The 20,786-nt window shown below is 35.6% G+C and overlaps 10 protein-coding genes and 2 pseudogenes across 12 annotated transcripts, besides 2 other annotated features; 9 read left to right on the top strand and 3 right to left on the bottom strand.

Annotated features, from left to right (window-relative positions):
- Nucleotides 1-1,679: 1,679 nt before the first annotated feature.
- Nucleotides 1,680-1,800: a mobile genetic element.
- A 207-nt stretch (nt 1,801-2,007) lies between these two features.
- Nucleotides 2,008-6,868, bottom strand: TVAGG3_0807950 (proteasome activator complex subunit 4 family; the record flags this gene model as incomplete). Its single annotated transcript, XM_001314450.1, has 1 exon — nt 2,008-6,819. One exon carries the CDS (start codon nt 6,817-6,819, stop codon nt 2,008-2,010), a length of 4,812 nt encoding a protein of 1,603 aa, XP_001314473.1.
- Nucleotides 6,869-8,995: 2,127 nt separating this feature from the next.
- Nucleotides 8,996-9,844, bottom strand: TVAGG3_0807940 (uncharacterized protein; the record flags this gene model as incomplete). The annotated part of the gene is made up of 1 exon (XM_001299890.2): nt 8,996-9,844. One exon carries the CDS (start codon nt 9,842-9,844, stop codon nt 8,996-8,998), a length of 849 nt encoding a protein of 282 aa, XP_001299891.2.
- A 276-nt stretch (nt 9,845-10,120) lies between these two features.
- Nucleotides 10,121-20,786: part of a mobile genetic element that runs on past the window's edge.
- Nucleotides 11,144-12,103, bottom strand: TVAGG3_0807930 (uncharacterized protein; the record flags this gene model as incomplete). Its single annotated transcript, XM_051247602.1, has 1 exon — nt 11,144-12,103. One exon carries the CDS (start codon nt 12,101-12,103, stop codon nt 11,144-11,146), a length of 960 nt encoding a protein of 319 aa, XP_051083077.1.
- Nucleotides 12,120-12,521, top strand: TVAGG3_0807920 (uncharacterized protein; the record flags this gene model as incomplete). The annotated part of the gene is made up of 1 exon (XM_051247601.1): nt 12,120-12,521. The coding sequence occupies one exon, from the start codon at nt 12,120-12,122 to the stop codon at nt 12,519-12,521; it is 402 nt and encodes a 133-aa protein (XP_051083076.1).
- TVAGG3_0807910 (uncharacterized protein) lies at nt 12,541-12,696 on the top strand (the record flags this gene model as incomplete). The annotated part of the gene is made up of 1 exon (XM_051247600.1): nt 12,541-12,696. The coding sequence occupies one exon, from the start codon at nt 12,541-12,543 to the stop codon at nt 12,694-12,696; it is 156 nt and encodes a 51-aa protein (XP_051083075.1).
- On the top strand, nt 12,716-13,300 carry TVAGG3_0807900 (phage tail repeat-like family; the record flags this gene model as incomplete). The annotated part of the gene is made up of 1 exon (XM_051247599.1): nt 12,716-13,300. The coding sequence occupies one exon, from the start codon at nt 12,716-12,718 to the stop codon at nt 13,298-13,300; it is 585 nt and encodes a 194-aa protein (XP_051083074.1).
- On the top strand, nt 13,547-14,131 carry TVAGG3_0807890 (His-Me finger endonucleases family; the record flags this gene model as incomplete). The annotated part of the gene is made up of 1 exon (XM_051247598.1): nt 13,547-14,131. The coding sequence occupies one exon, from the start codon at nt 13,547-13,549 to the stop codon at nt 14,129-14,131; it is 585 nt and encodes a 194-aa protein (XP_051083073.1).
- TVAGG3_0807880 (DNA/RNA polymerases family) lies at nt 14,172-16,310 on the top strand (the record flags this gene model as incomplete). The annotated part of the gene is made up of 1 exon (XM_051247597.1): nt 14,172-16,310. One exon carries the CDS (start codon nt 14,172-14,174, stop codon nt 16,308-16,310), a length of 2,139 nt encoding a protein of 712 aa, XP_051083072.1.
- TVAGG3_0807870 (uncharacterized protein) lies at nt 16,367-17,227 on the top strand (the record flags this gene model as incomplete). Its single annotated transcript, XM_051247596.1, has 1 exon — nt 16,367-17,227. One exon carries the CDS (start codon nt 16,367-16,369, stop codon nt 17,225-17,227), a length of 861 nt encoding a protein of 286 aa, XP_051083071.1.
- Nucleotides 17,801-18,697, top strand: TVAGG3_0807860 (organellar and viral DNA polymerase type B; the record flags this gene model as incomplete). The annotated part of the gene is made up of 1 exon (XM_001314452.1): nt 17,801-18,697. One exon carries the CDS (start codon nt 17,801-17,803, stop codon nt 18,695-18,697), a length of 897 nt encoding a protein of 298 aa, XP_001314475.1.
- Nucleotides 19,138-19,432, top strand: TVAGG3_0807850 (annotated as a pseudogene). The gene has a single exon. A coding segment is annotated over exon 1 (295 nt).
- TVAGG3_0807840 lies at nt 19,455-19,916 on the top strand (annotated as a pseudogene). The gene has a single exon. A coding segment is annotated over exon 1 (462 nt).

Here is a 20,786-nt window from a genome sequence, read left to right as displayed (position 1 = left end):
AATTTACACATTTCTTGTGCATTTCACAGGCGCACAGTCTGTCAAATGCAAAATAAGTGAAATTATCATATTAATGATTATTTTTGATTTTAATGCTGGAAGGTATTTGAATAAAAAAAATAACATCCAACTTTTTTGACACATTTATACACAATTTATCAGTCTGATCACAATATTGAATTTTGTAATAAAACGGTTTTAAGATTTGTTGGTTGGAATTATTATGGATAGATATTAAGTATTAAATGGCATTTTTTATAACGTGCTGTTCTATCGTTATTTTTCAATTAATTTGCCAAAATTATTTTTGGCTTACGGATCGATTTTTTGATGTAAGATAGCATAAGATTTTGATTTAATTAAAGTGACATAATTTGTCATCGACTCCATTTAGCATCATGAATATTGTTATTTCAATATTAAAACCAAATTACTAATTCATTAAATTTGCGTGTGGTAAATCATTGGAAAATGGTCGAGAATTTGACTGCTGTGAAAACAAGTTGACAACATGAACATAATGACTGGGCAAGTCCTGATAACTTGTTTATCAGAGCTTCATAATTAGATTAGAATACTTTCATGAATTACATCATCTAAATTATCGGTTTTTTCATTCGAATCTTTCGTATTGGAAAGTAAAAATAAAATTGCTAAAGGAGGTAAATTCATTATTTGAAACCATAAAGTAGTGATAATTCTTCTTGAATTAGAATCACCCAAAAGCACGTAGTATTTTGAATTTAACCAAGCAACAAGCAAAACAAATATTATTAGAAATAGTAAAAAGAGAAAAATGGCAATATCAAAATAGATTTTGTTCTTTGGTTCAATTATATTTCTTAAATACGAGAATTGAAATGCAACAATCAGCATAATTAAGTTCAGGAGATAAGCAAATAATTCAATTTTAAATACAGGGCTGGCCAGGAAAAAATCATTTGCATCAATATTCAGAGAAGGGACAGAATAAAAAATAACATATGCATAAATTGCAAAAGCTATAAAAAGGTATTGTAACGCTTTTGATACATAAAAAATGAATTTTGATCCAAAAACGTTAAACATCATTAAAATCTTAGTAATATCAGTAAAAAACATAATTACGGCCGAGTCTAGCAAAATCCTTACAATAGCTGTCAGGATTATTGTTTTAGATCTCTGGTAAGTTAATATTGAAAATGAAAATAAAGAAAAACAAATAGAACAAATCATATTTGAGAAACAAAATAGTATCCCATGGTTTTTAAATTTGTTCCGAATTAAATTTATTTGATTTAATAACAAAACACTGATATATGAATAAGGAATTAGTAATATTAAACAAAACAGCATTAAGAAGATACTAAATGGAGTATCACATGAAGGAAATACTGTAACCTTGCATTTAGAATCAATTTTACTAATATTTAGTGCACTTTGAACCATAAAATAAAAATGATCAAATAATTGCTATCGTCGCAAATCAGAAAATCAACTGATTATCAAAGTAATTTCGGAACAGTTATTTAATATGATTAATGTCACCAAAATTTTCCAAAACGCTCTGCAAAAAGCAACGGAATACATCAAAATTGTAAAGATCAGAAATTCGGAGTTTTCCTGATTATTTTGAATTCCATTTTTGAATTGTTACTCAAAATTTAGTGCAAGTAAATTGTCATTCTATATCATTTACACCTGTCGAACTTTAAAAAAAACTTCATGGAAGAAAGAGGCAAAAAAAATCATGCCTCAGCACTAAAAACAGCATATCATATTTAATATGTCCTTCTTTTTTCACTCTCTCTTCTTCTTTCTTTTCTTTTTTATAGAAAAATTGTATTGAAATCTAAGATCTTTCTAAGGAATTTAGTTTTTAAAAAAATGTTTCTATAGATTTCGATGATTATTATAACGTTAATATATTATATTTTACTAACAGCAATAATATTTTTACATAACAATAAAACTAAAATATATATCTTTGATAGCAATAGATTTTCTATATAAATTATTATATAATAACTAACAGAAGTAACTTGGTCGCATTGAATCTCTAAATCTTTCGAGTTGTTCAGCGACATTCTGGATGAGATTTTGGTTGTAGCAAGACCAGAAATCTGAGAAACCTTGTGAAATGTGTGGCTCCAACATCTGATTGATCTGTTGTGCTTCAGACAATGTCTCAAATGCATCAGTGATGTAATCAGGAACATTCAAGAACAGCAATGTTGACTGGATGATTGAGAAAAGAGCTTTGACACCTGCGATTTTGATGGCTGTTGATTCTCCCTTGAAAATGTATTTCCTGTATTTGTCGAGGTATTCAGGGATATGCTGTCTCAAGAATTTCGATGATTTCAGCAAATATGTGAATGCTTCTGCAGCCGAAACTTGGACATCGAAATTACTTGATTCCAAAGCAGGAAGAACAACATTATCTGTGATCATTTTGATCTCATTGTCTCTGAAGAAGAAGTGGTTTTGTTCGTAGAAAGCGTAGTTCAAGAACAAAATGACTGCTTGGCCTTGCCATGTTTTCTTGTCCATTGACAATTGTTCGTAGATTTTCTTGATGACAGGTAATGCTGATTCTTTTGTCAATGGGCGTTTAGAACATGTCCAAAGCCAATTAGATCGAATCAAATGCAACAAACAACCACGAGCTCTCTTCTCTTCATCTTCTGATTTTCCTAACGCGATGTCCAACCATCCTGCAATTTTATTAATTGCCAATCTGTTTACAATTATACTGGAAAGAGCTTGTGTTGTGAACTGAGCTGTTAACCAAGCGATGAGGAAGTTATCACCTGCCTTGCAAATGAAATCAAATAGCTCTTGTGCTTCAGGAGGAATTTCTTCGTCAAAAAGATTGAAAAATGTTGAAAAAAGTGACGAAACCGCTCGAATTGAACATTCTCTAATTTGTTCAAATTGTTGAGCTTTCTCTTCAAACATTGGTCTGACAGCTTTTTCAATGATCGGTTTGATGAGTTCTGGTGATCTCCAAGCGAATTCCATCAATATATCCACAACTAAAGATGCTGTTTTCACATCTCTTATTTGTGTAATATGTTCAGGAATGACAGATAACAATTCATCAAACAGCCAGAAAAAACGTTGTGGATCGTGATCACTTAGACCACAAACAACAGAAACAAACCATACACTTTGGAAGTCACTTTCTCCTTCTCTTACAACTCTTGCAATGAAAGGTAACAACTGTGGAATAATCTGCTGTATACGTGCAAATTTCCAACCTTTCAATGCAAACATAACAGAAGAAAATAGTTCTCCTGCAATGACATGTTGTGCGACATTTGCATTTGATACAGTTAATTTCTCCATTTGTGTAATTAATCTTGAAACAAAAGGAGGACCAAGTAATCTAATGATTGATACCCAGAACTGAACTCTCATCTTGGAATATGATTCTTCTTGGTGTACTTGTGAATTAACTAATGCAGAACAAATGCGATCGATGTCATCAGGAGAATCAATGAATTGTTGCACAAATAATTTGTGGATTTTAACTCTTTCTTCTGCAGATGAAGGGAAATATTTACGAACTGTTTCTACATCTAATAATTCTTCAACGGAAAGGAATAATGGTTCTTTTGTACTCAATCCTTTCAAAAATCTGTCTTTGAACAATGCTTCGTCATAATTTTCAGGAGTAATCTTGGAAACAGGAACTCTTTGTTTCTTTGGAATTCTGACAATTAATTGTTCGATGAAATTTGGCATCGTTTGCATAACTGCTTCTCTTAAACTTGGATCTTCTTTGAATAGTTTGGGAATTAAGAAATTAAAGACTTCGTAACTTAAAAGTTCTGTCCTGTTCTGTGCCATGGAAATAACTAATGCAGTTGAGTATGATTCAACTTCGCTGTCTGATCGATATTCTTCGTATTGTTTGATAGCTGTTTCAATGACATTCTTGCGTGTAGTCATGAATGCTTTGTCAATGAATCGTTTCTCGTTCAAATCAACAATTTCGAATGTCATGATGATGAATTGTCGAAGAGAACGAACTGAATCTTCTGGTAAATCATTGGAAAATGGACGACAAACAAGAAGTGCTGCTTTGGCAATCGTTGAGAAGTTGACTGCTGTGAAAACAAGTTGACAACATGAACATAATGACTGAGCAAGTCCTGATAACTTGTTTTTGTCGTCTAAACAGCCTTCGCACTTTGAAATAAGGGTTTCAAAGAAGGGGCCAAAGTGGTCGGGGAAAATTGCACTTGTTTCTTGGACAAAAAGTGCACATCTGCATCTGATTTTAGGAGATGGATGAGTACAGATGGTCGCGATCTTCTGGATGATGGCGTCTATCTGTTTGGTGTATGGTGTGATCTTTACGGCGTTTCTGAAGTTGTAAACTTGCAAGATTCTTCTTCTTACGAACCTTGCAGTGACAACATCGGTCACTACGCCTACAGCCAAGAGCTCCTTCATCGACTTGATCTTCGCATTCTCGTCGCGAGTGTCTATATCGACGTGGTCCCTCGGAACAAGTAACATTGGGAGAATCTTGAGGACAAAGTTGATGATTTTCTCCGGCTGATCGAGTTCTAGGAAGGAACTGAGCTTGTCGAGCATGTACTGCCAGTGTCTCTTCAATTTCGGACAATCGCGATGAACCATCTTCGGCTGGATCTGGCTGTCGTCTTTAATAATGGTGTCAAACATCCAGTTGGATATTACGAACCTCAAACCTTTCGCCATATTTGAGATAATCGTAATTCCAATTATCTGCTTATTTACGTCATTCGTACACGCAAGAAATTCATCGGCCCACTTTGTAAGATGATCGCACACTTTATCAGCACAATCAATTTCGGCTTCACTTGGAATGTGCCAGTCTATCGTCGCATTTTCAATAGTTGTAAAGCTATTTGGCTGGCCTGTGTAAGGAGCTGTCTGGAGGAGAGATATGAAAATCAGCTTGACGATGTGGGTTGCCATACGCTGAATTTTCTTGTCTTGGTCATCCAATCCTCTTTTGATGCAATCTAGAATCTTATCAACATTTTCAACGACTAAACCTCTGTCTAATGTGAAAATACCTCTTAATATGGCAAACTCTTGAACCGTCTTAGCTTCAAAAGCCTTTGGAGCAAAGAAATTGATTCCATTTGTACTTATAGATCTGACAATGTCCGAAATAGAGAGTGGCGATAGTCGATCTACGACATCCATGAACAGCTTAACTACTTTCTCTACGAATCTTGGAGATGCGGACCCACAAACGACTGCAATCCAATTATTCGTCAATTCGCCGCACGTTTCGTAATCCATGTCGTTTAGACGCTCGATAAAATCTAGCGCCTTTTTTGTGACAAGGAGATTCATTTCTTCGTCTTCTTCGCGAATTCCGACGCATGATACGTAAACTGAGAATAAACTGAACATTCTGAGGCTCTGGTCAACGTCCATTGGGTTGAGTATTTCCGCAAATTTTAAAATAATGTCTTGGAGCTCGAATTTGTTCTGATCGAAGTAAATACAGACCGGAATTAAGGAAATAACAGTTTTAATTGCCGAAATCTGTAATTTTTCGTATTGTACGAGGTTGTATACGGTATCGATTAAGACAGGAATAACAATTGTCGGTGCTAATGAAGCAAAATCTTTTATGTAAGAGATTTGTGTATCTGCGCAAAATCTTTCCATTTGTATTATCGGTAGTAAAAGATTTACGAACCAATCATGGTCGCTTTGTGTCAAAGGATGAAGTAAACTAACATGATTTTTTCTTTCTAACGAAACACGTTTAATGTATTGAGCCACCAGTGAGTTTAAGAAGAATATAGTAAGTTCTGGAGTGGGATCGTCGTCTGAAATTGCCATTGGAGAGCAATATGGCTCTAATAAAAATATGATTGTTTCAAGATGCTTTCGAATACTATCCTTGCAGCTGCTCGTAAGTAAGTTAATGATAATATAAGTAAAAGAAGGCAGTAATTCGATGTATGATGTTATTCCTAAGTAAAAAACGCGATACATATCGATTTGATAGTCATTAATAGAAATGCTTGTTGTATCTAATGATGAAATGGGCACATTCAAGTAATTTGCGAGAGTATTGAAGAAAAATGGTAAATAAGGTTCCCAATTTGCTTTTGGCGACTCTATATCGCTCTGCCTCGCAAACAACGATAGCCACTGGTAGTCCCATGTCTCAGCGTGGAACATTGGCCATAGTGAAAAGAATTTATCGAACCATAAATCTTGGTGATCATTGTTTACAGGCAAAAAGAGGCAGATCAGGCAATGTCCGAGCACCAATGAATGATGATGAGGTTCGAACAAAGGCATCCATAAGTCCAACATTTCTTGAACTGCTGTGTCCTCAAATAAATACGTACAAGAACGAATCAATACTATTATATTTGAGAAAAGGGATACAGGGGGTTGAAAATGCTTGGTTTTGCTTCTTGAAAGGATGAGTTTTTGGACAATTAAATAAAGAGGTCTCCACGGTAGCTTTATTGAGAGTTTCATGGTGCGGGGACGAAATATGCTAACGAATGATTGACAAGCCTGTGATACTAGCTTCCAATGATCACTTGTTGTTATAAATTTGAATAAAATTAAAAGGATTTTTTCGACTTCTTGCAATGTAAATGTATATAAATCCGAATTTGTGAAGATGTCGAGGCTACTAAGCCAAAAATCTATCTCATCTGGCTTATCTTGCTCAATAGCGGATTCTAATTTCGTGAAAATCTTCTCTTTCCAGTCAATAACTTCACTCGGAATGGAATCACGAATGTAATCAGGGAGGAGACGGGCAAATGCTGCAGCCCTTTCTCCGTTGATCACTTTCATATTGATATTCTTCCGATTTTTTACGATTATTTGGGAAGTCACGTTTTATAAGGTATGTCACATTATTTGTTTTTGGAATTTGTGTTTTCTAGCAAATACGACAAAGTAATATTCGAACGATATTGCGAGAAAAAAAAAAAAAAAAAAAAAGGTATTGGGGGTTCCAGGGCTGCGCCCCTCTACCCCCTTGAAGATTTTTAGTATAACATGCAGTTTATATAAAATGAGGTTTTTTTTGGGGTGTGGGGTCTTCCAGGCACTTCGTGCCTTCTAGCCCCTAAAATTTTTTGAAAGTCGTTGCTGTTGACTTTTCGGTAGAGGACTCAAAATAGTAGAACTATGTCCGGACAAGTAAGGGTCTATCGTCGCTACGTCACCAGGTCACTCGGTCACTCGGTCACTCGGTCACTCGGTCAAATGAACTTCTCTGAAAAAGTGTGACAACATGACATTTTGACAACAGTCCAGGAAGTCTTAACAAGATAGGACGGTTATTTTACAAAACCGACAAGACCTTAACCGAGTAGTTTTCATGTTTTGTCACTTTTCTGTCACTTTTCAGGGTAAAAACATTTTTATTAAATATAAAATGAATTTTACAAAACCACCGTTACCCTTCTTTGGAAATAAGAGTAGATGTAAAGATATTCTATTGAGAGAACTTAAGAAACTGCCGAATGGTCTAACATTTGTAGATTTGTTCGGTGGAAGTTTCTATATATCTCATTTGTGCCATACTGTATTTCCTGACTCAAAGATTATATGCAATGACTTCGACAACTATATGAACCGTCTCAAACATATACCAGACACAAACAAAATATTGAAAGAGTTAAAAGAAAAGATACCTATAGGTAAGATGGAACGTATACCATTAGATAAGAAAAATACTGTCAGAGAGGTTTTGAAAAAAGCAGAGTATATTGACTGGGATAGTATATCTTCTAGACTATTGTATAGTGGTTCTATAAGAGTTCATGACATTGAAACACTTATGTCAAACGTTTTATATCTTAACTATACAAAGGTTTTCAAAGAGGACATAGAAAAATATACTGAGGGTATAGAGTTTGTGAGATGTCGTTGGACAGAGTTGTATGAAAAATATAAAAACAAGGAAAATGTTTTCTTTATAGTAGACCCACCGTTCTATAACACATACGATTTTCAATACCAAGTAGACTGGACTTTGAGAGACTCTTTAGAAACTTTAGACGTTTTACATAACCATCCATGCTTTTACTTTACATCCGATAAAAGTGGTTTGGAAAGTGTCATGAGATGGTTAGAGGACATACATGACTATGAGTATAGATACGATAAGATAGAATATGAGAGAGGTCCTATAAACCGGAGAAAGTGTCACAACAAAGAAATTTTATTGGTAAGTAAATGTGGTTTGAAATAGGACTACTTGTTTTAGGTTTTTTCCATTGTGTCATTTACTTATTTGACGTGGCAGAAAGATATAGAGAATATGAAGATGAACCAATACCAGCAAATGTTCAGCATATGTACTCGTAAGAGATATTTTTATCTAATATTAAAATGGACGCACAGAACTTAGCGAATGCACAGCAACCCGGACAGCCAAACCCAGAGAATATTCCAAATGAAGTTAGAATACAAACTGCAATGGCAAACTATGGTCAAGTGCCAACAGATGTACAAATGCAAACTGCCATGTCAAATGACGCTGCGTTAGGCTTACCACCATGGTATGCAAATATGAGATGGAAAGAGTTTTATACAAACCCTGAAGTGGGATATAAACAACTCTATGCAGATGACGCGAACACAGGAGTTGACCCAGAGTATGTTTTCTACCAGAGGAGAAATAGAATGTATGAGCTCCAGTTAAAAAATGCTATGGAACTCAGAAGGAAACGTAAGAGACTAGGCGGACATTAGATTTTTACATATAGTAAAATGGGTTTCTTCAGTAGTATTGGAAACTTCTTTCGAAATGTTGGAAGAGGTATATGGAATGGAATAAAAACCGTAGGAAGAGGAGTATGGAACGGAGTCAAAAATATTGGTAAAAGAGTAGGTCAGTTCGTTGGTATTATACCTAAAGACCCTGAACCAGAAGAACAAGCTCCTGTTATACAACAGCCTGAACCTGCACCACAGTCTAGTTGGCAACCAAATCCAACACCTCAACCGTATTAAAAGATTATATTTTTACCGTTCGATAGTAGTTGTATATGAGACTAAGTTCTAAGTAAAACGCGTGGTATAATGGAACTATTCTCTTTCTTCCATCTGTTGTAAACCATACTTGAAAGTCTGAAATACTTCCACTCGGTGGTTCATATAGCTTTGTAGGTTTTTCGTAAAAGTCATTTGCCAAGCATAAAAAAGAGTTTTGTGCACCAGAAAATGAAGCATGAACGATAATAGCATCTGAGTCGAAAACATTTTCATATGTTCCATTAGGGTTTTCGACTTCATAAAAGTCCGGGTGTACTGGATATTCTGCAGGCTGATTTAACATCCTCAAAAACCTATACCATGCCAAGTTGTTATATTTTGTAGAAATATAAACGTCTTCTCCAAGGTCTTCTATTCTATTGATTTTAACAGTTGCATTTTTCCTGTCATATAAAATATCGAGATGGTACTCTCCTTCGTCAATGTTAAACTGGTTTGCATATTCGAGATAGATATCGTTTATTTTTTCTTGAAAAGCTTGAAGAGTTGTTTCTAAGTTTACAAGCAAATTCACTTGTAAAAGTTTTCCCTGTTCAAATTTCTCATACGTACGTTTTTCTTTGTTATAGTATCGAACTTCAAAAGCGACCGTAAATGGGAAACCATGTATGGCTTCTGAAATGAACTTCATTCTACGAAAGCCAATAGCTTTTGTGACAGATGGGTCTCTTAACCATCTTAACGGGTAGTCAAAACGATAGCCTTCATGTTTTACGGTCTCTGTCTCAAACTTTTGACCGACATTCGTAAAAAGTTCATCTAATGGTTTAGTTGTAGCAACTCTTGAATTTTCTTTTTCTATTGAAAGCATTTTTTATCTAGAATAAAAATGTCGAAAGAAACAGCGTCTATGAGAGAAATACAACACAACCGACAACTCATTTTGCAAGCTCTAAATAAGAACACAACAAACTTTTCAAACTATTCTAAGATATCTGAGTCATTGAAAGAAGGAAACTTAAAACTGACGATAAACCCAATGACAGATGAGTTTCTGTTTCAAGACAGTAAGAACCATACTGTTTGTATAAATCCAACAAAAAGAACTTTAAACGAGAAACCTATAGATGAACTTCTTTTGAAGGCAGATATTGACAACAAAGCTGACAAAGAGTATGTTGACGATGAGTTAGCATATCTGGCTAGTGGGTTAGTGAAGAAGGCAGATAAGGAATATGTGGATGAAAAAGATGAAAAAATTAAAGAAATGGTTGAATGGTACCATGAACGGACATCGAAGATTTTAGAAGGTAAAGCTGATACAGGATGGGTTTCAGGATGTTTAGACCTTAAAGCCGACAAGAACCATACACATACCATTGCAAATATTACAAACTTACAAGAAACCTTAAACAGGAAAAGTGACGTTGGACATACACATACCATTGCAAATATTACAAACTTACAAGAAACCTTAAACAGGAAAAGTGACGTTGGACATACACATACCTTCTTCTCAACTGTTGGTATAGAAAGTATTTTAGGAACGATTGAAGAAAACTGGTGGGGGTGGATTATATTTTAAACCTCCTAACTTTCCAGAAGGTTTAACATCGGATAAAGACATTAGATGTAGAAATGTCTATGTCATGGAGGATGAAAAAAAAGTTAAATTCACTGCTCAAGATTTATATGATAAGAAAGCTGACAAAACAGAGCTTCAAACGTTAAAGACAGAAATACTTCAAACACTATATCCTATAGGTTCTATTTACACGTCAATGAACTCTACCAGACCAGAAGTAGTACTTGGTTTTGGAACTTGGACTCAAATAGTCGACAGGTTTTTGTATTGTGCAAACTCTTCAAAGGAAACAGGTGGAAGTAAAACGATTTCAGGTGAAAACTTACCTGCGCACAGTCACTACATAGATTTAAGTACATCTCAAGCAGGTTGGCATAAGCATAGATATTGGGATTGGTCAGGAATGATAAAAGGTAAAGGATATGATGTTAAAGACAACGTTAAGTTTGCTATAGATTGTTACTGGAGTAACACTGAGGGAGGAGGAAACCATATACATCGCGTTTCAGGATATACGCAAACAACGGGACAAAGTAAAGACTACATGCCACCTTACATGACAGTTTACGCATGGTATAGAATTGCTTAGTCGTCATTTTCAACTTCTTTAGCATATTCGTCAGGAGTTGTCTTATATTTGTTAGGAACTGTCTTTGAAAGTATACCACCTTGAACCTTAACAAGTTTGAAACGAGGTCTGACAATAGTAGTTTTATCTTCTGCTTGCAGTCTGTACATTTTGCCATGTTTGCCTAAAACTTCATAATATTCTCTTGTATACTTTCTTCTATTTTTACGAACACGAATGTGAGTACCTGTCGGGTTCCCATTGTTGTCATAGTCAATAGTATTTTCATATGGGTCGCGTTTAGGTATTTCTATTTTTACTTTGTCACCTTTCTTAAGTTTGAAGCCTGGCATTCTTTCTTGTTTGTCTCTTTTGACTAAACTATTAAATATATAGTCTTTCTCTAAGTCAGGGTTGTTTTTCATTTCTTCGGGGGAGTGGTTTCCCAAACCTTTTTGTTTACGGTTATTGTAAATATTTAAAACTTGTCTCATCTTTGCCATGGAGAAATGTCTATATTTGTCGTCATATGACATTTCATTTGCTTCACCACCTTGTGGTTGGTTTAAGTCTCTTAAGATTTTTATACAACTGTCAATGACACCAAGAGCAGAATGGTTTTGGTCGACAATGAAATATTGGTTTACATTTTTTGAACGCAGATAGTTTTTAATATCGTCTGATTTGAAAGAACTTTCACAGTCAGATGTCAGTTTTGTTGGATGGTATTTGTCAACGAAGATTGTCAAAGCAGTTTTCACATCTAAAATATTTTTGGACCATAATGGTATGGCTTCACAGTATCTTGTGTTTTGACCAACAAATATTAGCCAGTATGGTGGTCCATCTTCTCTATACCTCGGAATGTTTTCCAAGATATCCATAAACCAAGCATTTGGTGTTGAACTAAAGATTTTTACCATGAGTGCTTTCTTTGTTGCTTTAGAAACATACGGGTCCTTGTTTGGATTCGTCATTTTTAACCCATAAGAAATGGGTTTATTTGGCGCGTTAGCAGGAGTTGCATCTAGATTTTTACCCGCAGTGGGAACAATAGCCAGAGGTGTATTTGGAGTTGGAAGGAAGATTTTGAGTACATTAGGTATACTTAAAGAGAAAGCACAACCTATTATACAAACTGTACAGAAAGGTTGGGATGTAGCACGAGATGCAGCAAATCTTATTCCAAATCCTGAAACAAGAGGAAAAGTTCAAGGATGGATGGACAATGTAGGAAGACAAGCAGGAAACTACTATAACAAAGCAAATGACTACTATAACCAAGCAGGGCACTATATGGACCAAGGTGAAAGATTCTTTAACAGAGGATATAACCATGCACAACAGTGGGTAAACAACAACCAACCTCAACCACCTCAAACTTGGGGAATGTAAAATTTTTTACTGAGATGAAATGAACAATACAGCTTTAAGACAAATGGGCTCAAGATGGATTTGTCGGCTTCCAGCAGTTACACAACCACGTGTTTGTCAAGTTCTTCCTATACCTCAGGAAGTTTTAGACCGACTTAAAAAACCTAAACAACCAGTTGAAAACAAAACAAACTAAAATTTTTTACTGAGATGAAATGACCGAAGAAGTTGAAACGGTAGATTTGACACCACAAACAAAAAGTTCAGAACCATTGTCAAAACCTGTCAAAGAACTTACAGATGAAGAGAAAAATTCAATAATAGAAAGTGTGAGGTCTGGAAATACAAACTCTAACTACAAAGTCACTTTTCATAGAAATGGAACGGCTAGTATCTCAAAAAAGAAACAGACTCTCACAAATAAAATATTGAAGTCTGAAGGAGTTTATGAGACAACAGATGGAAAAGTTTACTTCACTGACCAACAGTTCATTATAGAACATCTCATTGACTTAGAGTCGAAATATTCTAAACTTTACAACAAACACAAAAAGTTGAAAGGAAAACAAAAACAAATGGCATATGACATTTATGAAGATACTAACGACACAACTGTTCCAGCAAGTGAGGTAAAGTCAAATGAACCGAAAAGTGACGAAAAACAGATAGAAGAAGGGAAGCCAAAAACTGAAGAAAAACCAAAACCAAAGTTTAGTATTGAAACTAAACCAAGTCAACCTTCATTAGCTGGTATGGGTTGGCGTCAAAGACTTTTGGCAGCCGGTGGTTACGTAAAGTAAAAAAAACATTTTTTTATTTTTATTTGAAATGTACGCTGAGTCTGTCGCAAAAGACCGTTGGGAAGACATAGATGAAGAAAGTTCATGAGAAATTAGATGAAGAAAGTTCATGAGAAATTAGATGAAGAAAGTTCATGAGAAATTAGATGAAGAAAGTTCATGAGAAATTAGATGAGAAATATGAAATGGCATACCATTTAAAACAAAATATATTTTCAAAAAAATATTTTTTTTATTTTATTTGAAATGTACGCTGAGTTTGTTGGAACAGACCGTTGGGAAACTTGTTTGTTAGATGAGAAATATGAAATTCACTGTTGTGAGTCATTTGAAGTCAGAAACAAAAAGACAAAAAGAGTTTTAAGCGAATGTGAGCGAAATGACGGATATACTACTATGAGGATGAGTGGAAAACACTATTTTAAACATATTGTCATTGCAACTCATTTTATACCGAACCCTAACAATTTACCTCTTGTAGACCATATAAACCGTATAAGAAGCGACAATAGACTTGAGAACTTACGTTGGGTCACTGGTTCTGAAAACAGTAAGAACAGAGGCAAATTTGGAGATATAGTATTCGAATTTGTCGACGAACTAGAAGATGAAGCAATTGAAATTACAGACTATGGCGAGCATACGTTTGAGTTTTACTACTACAGCGAAGAACAGGACTCCTTCTACTTTTATACCGGCGTAAACTATAGAAAATTACAAGTATATTTTACTAAGGAAGGCTATGCTTATGTAAACACTAGAGATACAGATGGAAAATGCGTTCATATACGTCTTAACAAATTCAAGAAGCTATATGGCATACCATTTTAAAACAACATTTTTTATTTTTATAGAAATGCCCCCATATAGAATGGACAGAAGGTCTGCTCGAATAAAAGCAGAGTTAGAAAGATATGGCTGGAGAGTTTCAAAGAAGTTTAAATATAGGAAGGGAAAGCCAATAAAAGTCTATGACAAACTGGCTGGTCTGACCTATGAGATGGACTTAAAAACAGCTCGCGCCAATTATCCAAACAGACTGGAGAGGTTAGAAGAAGAACGTCTTATGGACATGCCTTTCAATGTTACTGAGCCTCAAGTTGAAGGACACGACGGCTTTGCCAGATTCTACTGGAAACATGACGAACAATTGTATCCTTTGAGGAGGAAAAAAGGAAAAGGTGAAGACGCACATGCTCCCATGGAAAGAACAAGATATGCATATGAGAAGTACCGTGAGGTTAGAAGCCAAATTACATCCGGTCGAACCTTTACAGTAAACTTTGACGAAGGAAAGAACAAAGAAGGCTTCATGGGAGTACTTGCTGCCATACAAGACGGAAATAAGAAAGGATACAATCTCAGACTAACCGTAACAGATTTAGATGGTCATATATACTACTCATATGGCAATGTCACAACAGCCGCACAACTTCTTGACGCTTTCAAGACTACAAAGAGAGAACAAATGGTTGATTCCGACTCAGACATTTTGAATGCAATTGAAGGAATTGCAAGTGTGAAGTTCGAATGGTATCAACCTAACCCTCAAGCAGTCAGACAACATGCTGGATACTTCCCGTTCAGAAATAAGTCTGACATTAACCTGACAAGGTATGGAATTTACAATTCAATTGAAACAATTGTCAACGAACCTTGCATTCTTACATGTCTCAGGAACTCTGGTCTTGTTACAGATGAGAAGATGAAGTATCTTGAGTCATGTGTGAAAACAAGGTACATTCTCAGAAGTCAATTGACAAAAATTGCACCGTTGGCAAATGTGAATATCCGAGTCAACATTCCGACTGAGAAAGGTTCTTCGCACGATGACTATGTAGTTGACTTCAAATTGCCATGGTTGAAGATTGTACTTGTCCACAACCACTTCATGTTGAACGAAAGTCTTACAAACCCATTGTTCGGAAAAGGCAAATGCAACATTGTCAGAGCTGTTAACATTCTTTTCGAGAAAGGTTTGTTGGAACCAATTCCAGATGACAAGCTGACAGAAACTTTTGTACCAAAAGACGAAACAAACTTTTCATTGTTAGTGAGACCAAAAGTTGTTCCAGACAAAGTTATAGCACAAAAGAAGTACACAGCTCCAAAAGGAGTTGGATTGTTCGGATACCAACCTGAACCAGAAGAACTTCCAATGAGGTTGCAAGAACTTCAAGATGCTATAAACAAACTCCCATTGAGACATCCAGTCGACGTCAAATTGTATTGGAGAGCATCTGAGTTAGCTCAGAAGGTTTTATATGAAACAGGTTGCTTTGACGATGTTTATGAGATAACAGGCGAGGTTTCTCAGAAGATAAGAGACTCACTTGAATTTCCACGAACTGGGCCGATTGGATGCGACAAGTTCGACTCAAACGAAAAAATATACTATGTCGACCTTAACGCTGCGTACATGAGGTTCGTCCAATATATCCCGACTGGAATTCCAAACGAAGATGGTGAGTTCCCGGGAATGAACTATACAGTTGGAAAGGTCATACAACAACTCTATGATATTAGGAAAGCTTCAAACCCCAAACTTGCAATGACACTCAAATTGCTTATGAACTCGACATGGGGATATTCCATTAAAAAACCTCAAAAGATGAAGAGTAAACACTATGAGAAGGTCGACAACTTTGTTGAAAGGTTCTCCCCTTTTGTTTTGAAATACGAGTTCACCGAAGGTCAAGGTGGCTTAGTAACCACAGTAAAACCTATTGTCGAGCATTGGTCATACCCTCAGTTCGCAAAGGCAGTCCTTGACAACTACAACAAATTCTTCTCCGATGTTAAATCCAAAGTGAAGGTATACTACGAGAACATTGACGCACTCATGACGAACGAGGAAGGCTATAACAAACTCATTGAAATGGGTTTAGTCGGTGAAAAGATGGGCCTTTTTAAGCTAGACAAGGTATTTTCCGAAGTTCATGTCCTCTCCAAACGTAAGTATTGGGCCGTACTTGAAGACGGGACAGAAATAAAACATTGCATGAAATAAAACATTGCATACCATTTTAAAACATTTTTAAAACAGTATATTTTTACATATATAAAATGCTTCAGGTTGAAAAACAAAGAACAAAAGTAGCAGATACAAAACCGTTAGACTATATCTTTACAAATGCTGGTAGAAATATTTCAGATGAAGAAATTTCATCCCGAGCTTACAGGTTTGACTATCCAATTCGTTGGCTTCAAAGTCCTTCAGATGCAAAGGCAATAGGATTTAGAAGAGTTTTGTTTTCAAATAGAACTAACGCGTTTATGTTCGCAGTATATTTTCATGGCCAGTATAAAGGTTCTGACGGTCTAATAGAAAAATTTGACGAAATGAAAATCTTTACAATTCGTTCAGACGAAAGTCTTGAAAAAACTCTAAATGACTTTCAAACCCAAATAAACAAATACTACTGGGAATTTCAAGAAAAATACCACTCTTTACTAAATGGAACGTACTATCTAAAACTAGAATACGATAAGATGAACTCTACAGTTTCATTTCAAAAGATTGAAATTAACCCTCCAAGAGATACAGAGTTTTTATATTGGGGGGTGGACAGGCGTTCTTGGGCACAATTTCTTCGGTTACTAAACCAGAACGAACCATTGCCACCAGATGGTCCATTTAAATTTATACTCCCGCCAACAGATTTGACAGTTTATAGAAACGTGTTCGATCCTCAAAATGTTATGTGTCATGCAAGTTTCAGTTCAAGCAACAACAGTTTTCTTTGTATCGGTAAGGACTTTTATGACTTTGCTTCTAAATTCTACGAACCACCTAGTAACAGTTTCTCTGACTTTCAAGTTTGGTTCACAACAAATGGTCTGCAGCATATAATACCATTGTACTATGACTTTTATCTCGAATTGTCTTTCATATACAACTACGGAAAAGTGCTGAAAAAGTATTGAAAAATATATTTTAGGTGGAACCAGGTCACCAGGTCACCAGGTCACCAGGTAATTTTAACTTCTCTGAAAAAATGAGACAACATGACATTTAGACAACAGTCCAGGTCATGACTTCTTCGTAAATGTTTTGAAGAACTGAAGGTGGAGCCAGGTCCCTCGGTCCCTCGGTTAAACGAACTTCTCTGAAAAAGTGTGACAACATGACATTTAGACAACAACACAGGAAATAAACTTCATCGTAAATGTTTTGAAGAACTGAAGGTGTCACCAGGTCCCTCGGTCCCTCGGTCCCTCGGTTAAACGAACTTCTCTGAAAAAGTGTGACAACATGACATTTAGACAACAACACAGGAAATAAACTTCTTCATCGTATTCTTTCACCCGTTGAATTTTGTATAAAAAGCAACCGTCGACATTCTGGCGGTTGGTATATTCTTCACAAAATGCTTGTTTTGAGGTCGAGCCACTTTTGGTTCACCGTAGAAAACACACAAAACTCGTTCATTTTGTGCTGAAATAAAATAAAAAGTTAGTTTTTTTAAAAAAAATATTTTTTATTTTTATTGTAAGAACATGTCAGCAACAACTTCACCAAACTCGTTAGTCATGAACCCAACTTCAATGTTAGTAGAGATGAAAAGCTTCATTCCTTCTTCATATACTTTCGAAACAGAAATCCAGAAGATAAAGCAAGAACTTCTCCAAGGAGATTTAGACTGTAGTGCAAAAGATGAAACAAATGAACAGTATCTTTATGAAATGCAGGACCTGGTGGAACATCTACCTAAAATTCCTGAAATACAACAACAAAAGCTTACTATTCCTGAATTCGATGAAATAGAAGTGAAACCAACTGACTCAGTAGAAATAAAGAAGTTCATACGTAACGTAAACTATGAGTTTCTTGGATTTCATTGCAACCACAAAGACTGCGATATGTTATATTTCATTGACATATACAAATCTGAAGAGTTTAAGACCTACGACAACTTTGTTTCGTTAGTTGCAAAATGTGTATGGCAGATAAGAGATAAAGATAGAAGAGGTAAGGTATGGAACCAACAGATAAAACCAGCAACTTTTGAGTTAAAGAAAACCATTGACGCCTTAGTTGTACTTGCAGGTAAGGTTTCAATGTACAATGCTAAAATGAACTCACAATGTTCAAAATGTAAAGCAGCAACAAGGAAATATAACTACTCCGTCAAAGAGATAGAACGTATGAGAAACGACTATGCTGACTTAAAGAAAGAAGTAGAGAAACCAGCAGAAGATAAAATGGACATGTTGACATTTCTGAACAAAAACTATCCAACTGCTAACGATTTCCTTCTATCTGATGTCAAGAAGAAATATAAAGAAACTTTCGGTATCGTTAAAACTTTTGATATCCTTCGTGAAGAAATAGAAGCTACAAAACTGTTTAAAGTCATGAACCATCACAACATATACCATGTAAAACGCTTGTGAAACTTTATGGTAGAAATATATTTTTGTCTGATTTACGCTCATTGACGAAGAAATCTTAACAAAACATATACAAAGAAGTCTATTTCCTGTGTTGTTGTCAAAATGTCATGTTGTCACCATTTTCAAAAAGATGTTAGTTGACCGAGGGACCGAGTGACCGAGGGACCTGGTTCCACCTAAAATATATTTTTGCTGAAAAAAATGACCAAATTTCATGATATAACTGTATTTTTTTGACGAAGAGAACTTTGACACTTCGTAAAAAAAATCCCTGAAATCGTGAAAAAATGACCAAATTTCATGATATAACTGTATTTTTTTGACGAAGAGAACTTTGACACTTCGTAAAAAAATCCCTGAAATCATATCTTTTATACAAGATAAAAAAATAGCGTTAGTTTTTATAAAATATTTTTTTTATTTTGTATGTAAAGACAGATATGACAACAACAGAGAACACAACAACTGCTATCGTTCATGAAGCCATAAATGAAGAATATGAGTACATACAGTTTAACAAACAGTTACGTCTCATTCGTTCGGTCAAAGATGACATGTACCAAATGCAAAGTATTTTGACAGCATGTTTTGCTCCAGATACTAAGAAACCACAAGACTGGTTTGAATTAAATAGCACTCATGAACTCCTCAGTGAGTTTGAACATGTAGAACTTAAAAAGATGTACCAAGACAGACAAAATTACCATCGCATCTAAAAGGTATATATGTTCATAAGTTCCTAGCTAGTTCAATAGCAATGTGGGCTTCACCTCGTTATGCAATCTACATACTTATGCTACTTGACGAACTTTGTACAAAGCAGAGAGAAGATATGATGAAAGAAGACAAAAACATACAGAAAAGAATACCACGTTCGGTACCAAAAGGAAAGGAAAAAGAACTATAAGTATATGATTTACACTGAAGAGATGGAAAATGAAGAAGACAGAGATATGGTTATGTTGCATTTAGTCAGAAGAAACAACAAAAGCTTTTACGACCTTGCTAAGATTACAAATCTGACAGAAATTGGTTCTATCGCGAAAACTTACCGATTTCAATGACACCGAATGAAGATGTTAAACAGATAGTTCAAGATACTTTACCTCAAACACACTATGATATGAAAGCTTGTACAATACTTACATTCAAAGAAGATTTGCCGCTACTGAAAGAAAAAATAACAGAGTATTTTGACAACTTCAAACAAGCAGAGTAAATGAACCATTTATTTTTCAAGCTTGACACCAAAGATGGCTCAGGTAGCTCTATCAGGTAAATTGTCTTGTCAAATCCTTCTGGCATTCCGAGTCCTTCCTTCTGGCATTCCGAGTCCTTCCTTCCGACAGGAAAAGTTTTTCTTTCTGGCATTCCGAGTCCTTCCTTCCGACAGGAAAAGTCCTTCCTTCCAACAGGAAAAGTCCTTCCTTCCGACAGGAAAAGTTTTTCTTTCCGACAGGAAAAATTTTTTCTGTTGTCCGTCCGTAAACCATTCAAATTTTCGAAAATTGAGAACTTTTTGGCCGACCTTCAGGAAAAATTTTTCTTTCCGACAGGAAAAATTTTTCTTTCCGACAGGAAAAGTTTTTCTTTCCGACAGGAAAAGTTTTTCTTTCCGACAGGAAAAGTCCTTCCTTCCGACAGGAAAAGTCCTTCCTTCCGACAGGAAAAGTCCTTCCTTCCGACAGGAAAAGTCCTTCCTTCCGACAGGACACAAACGGATGACTGACGTACCACCAACCGAGTCCATTCCAAAGCCAGAAGAACGACAGCCCCAGCACCACAACAGACTAAGACTCAAACACTTACATTTTTACGCTTGACTTTTTACAATTTGAACTTTGTTTGCGTAGATGTGAATTCTGAAAGAAGTATGAGGGTCTTGTATGACTTTGTACTTCTCCCATAGTTCATATCTGTCAAACTTACCTGCCATGGACTCTTTCATAAGTTCCATGAAATCGTCTTCGGACAATCCGGGGAAAAGTACAATGTCAGTAAGTATTCTCTTTACATCCTACTTAAACTCTTTGCTGTCTGTACACAAAATGACAACAGGGATGTTAAAGTGTCTGAGCTTCTAAGAATT

This window comes from Trichomonas vaginalis, chromosome VI (assembly GCF_026262505.1).
Source record: "Trichomonas vaginalis G3 chromosome VI, whole genome shotgun sequence".
Taxonomy (NCBI): Eukaryota; Parabasalia; order Trichomonadida; family Trichomonadidae; genus Trichomonas; species Trichomonas vaginalis.
Note: the sequence above shows the minus strand (reverse complement) of the source record. Positions and strands in the feature narration are given on the sequence as shown.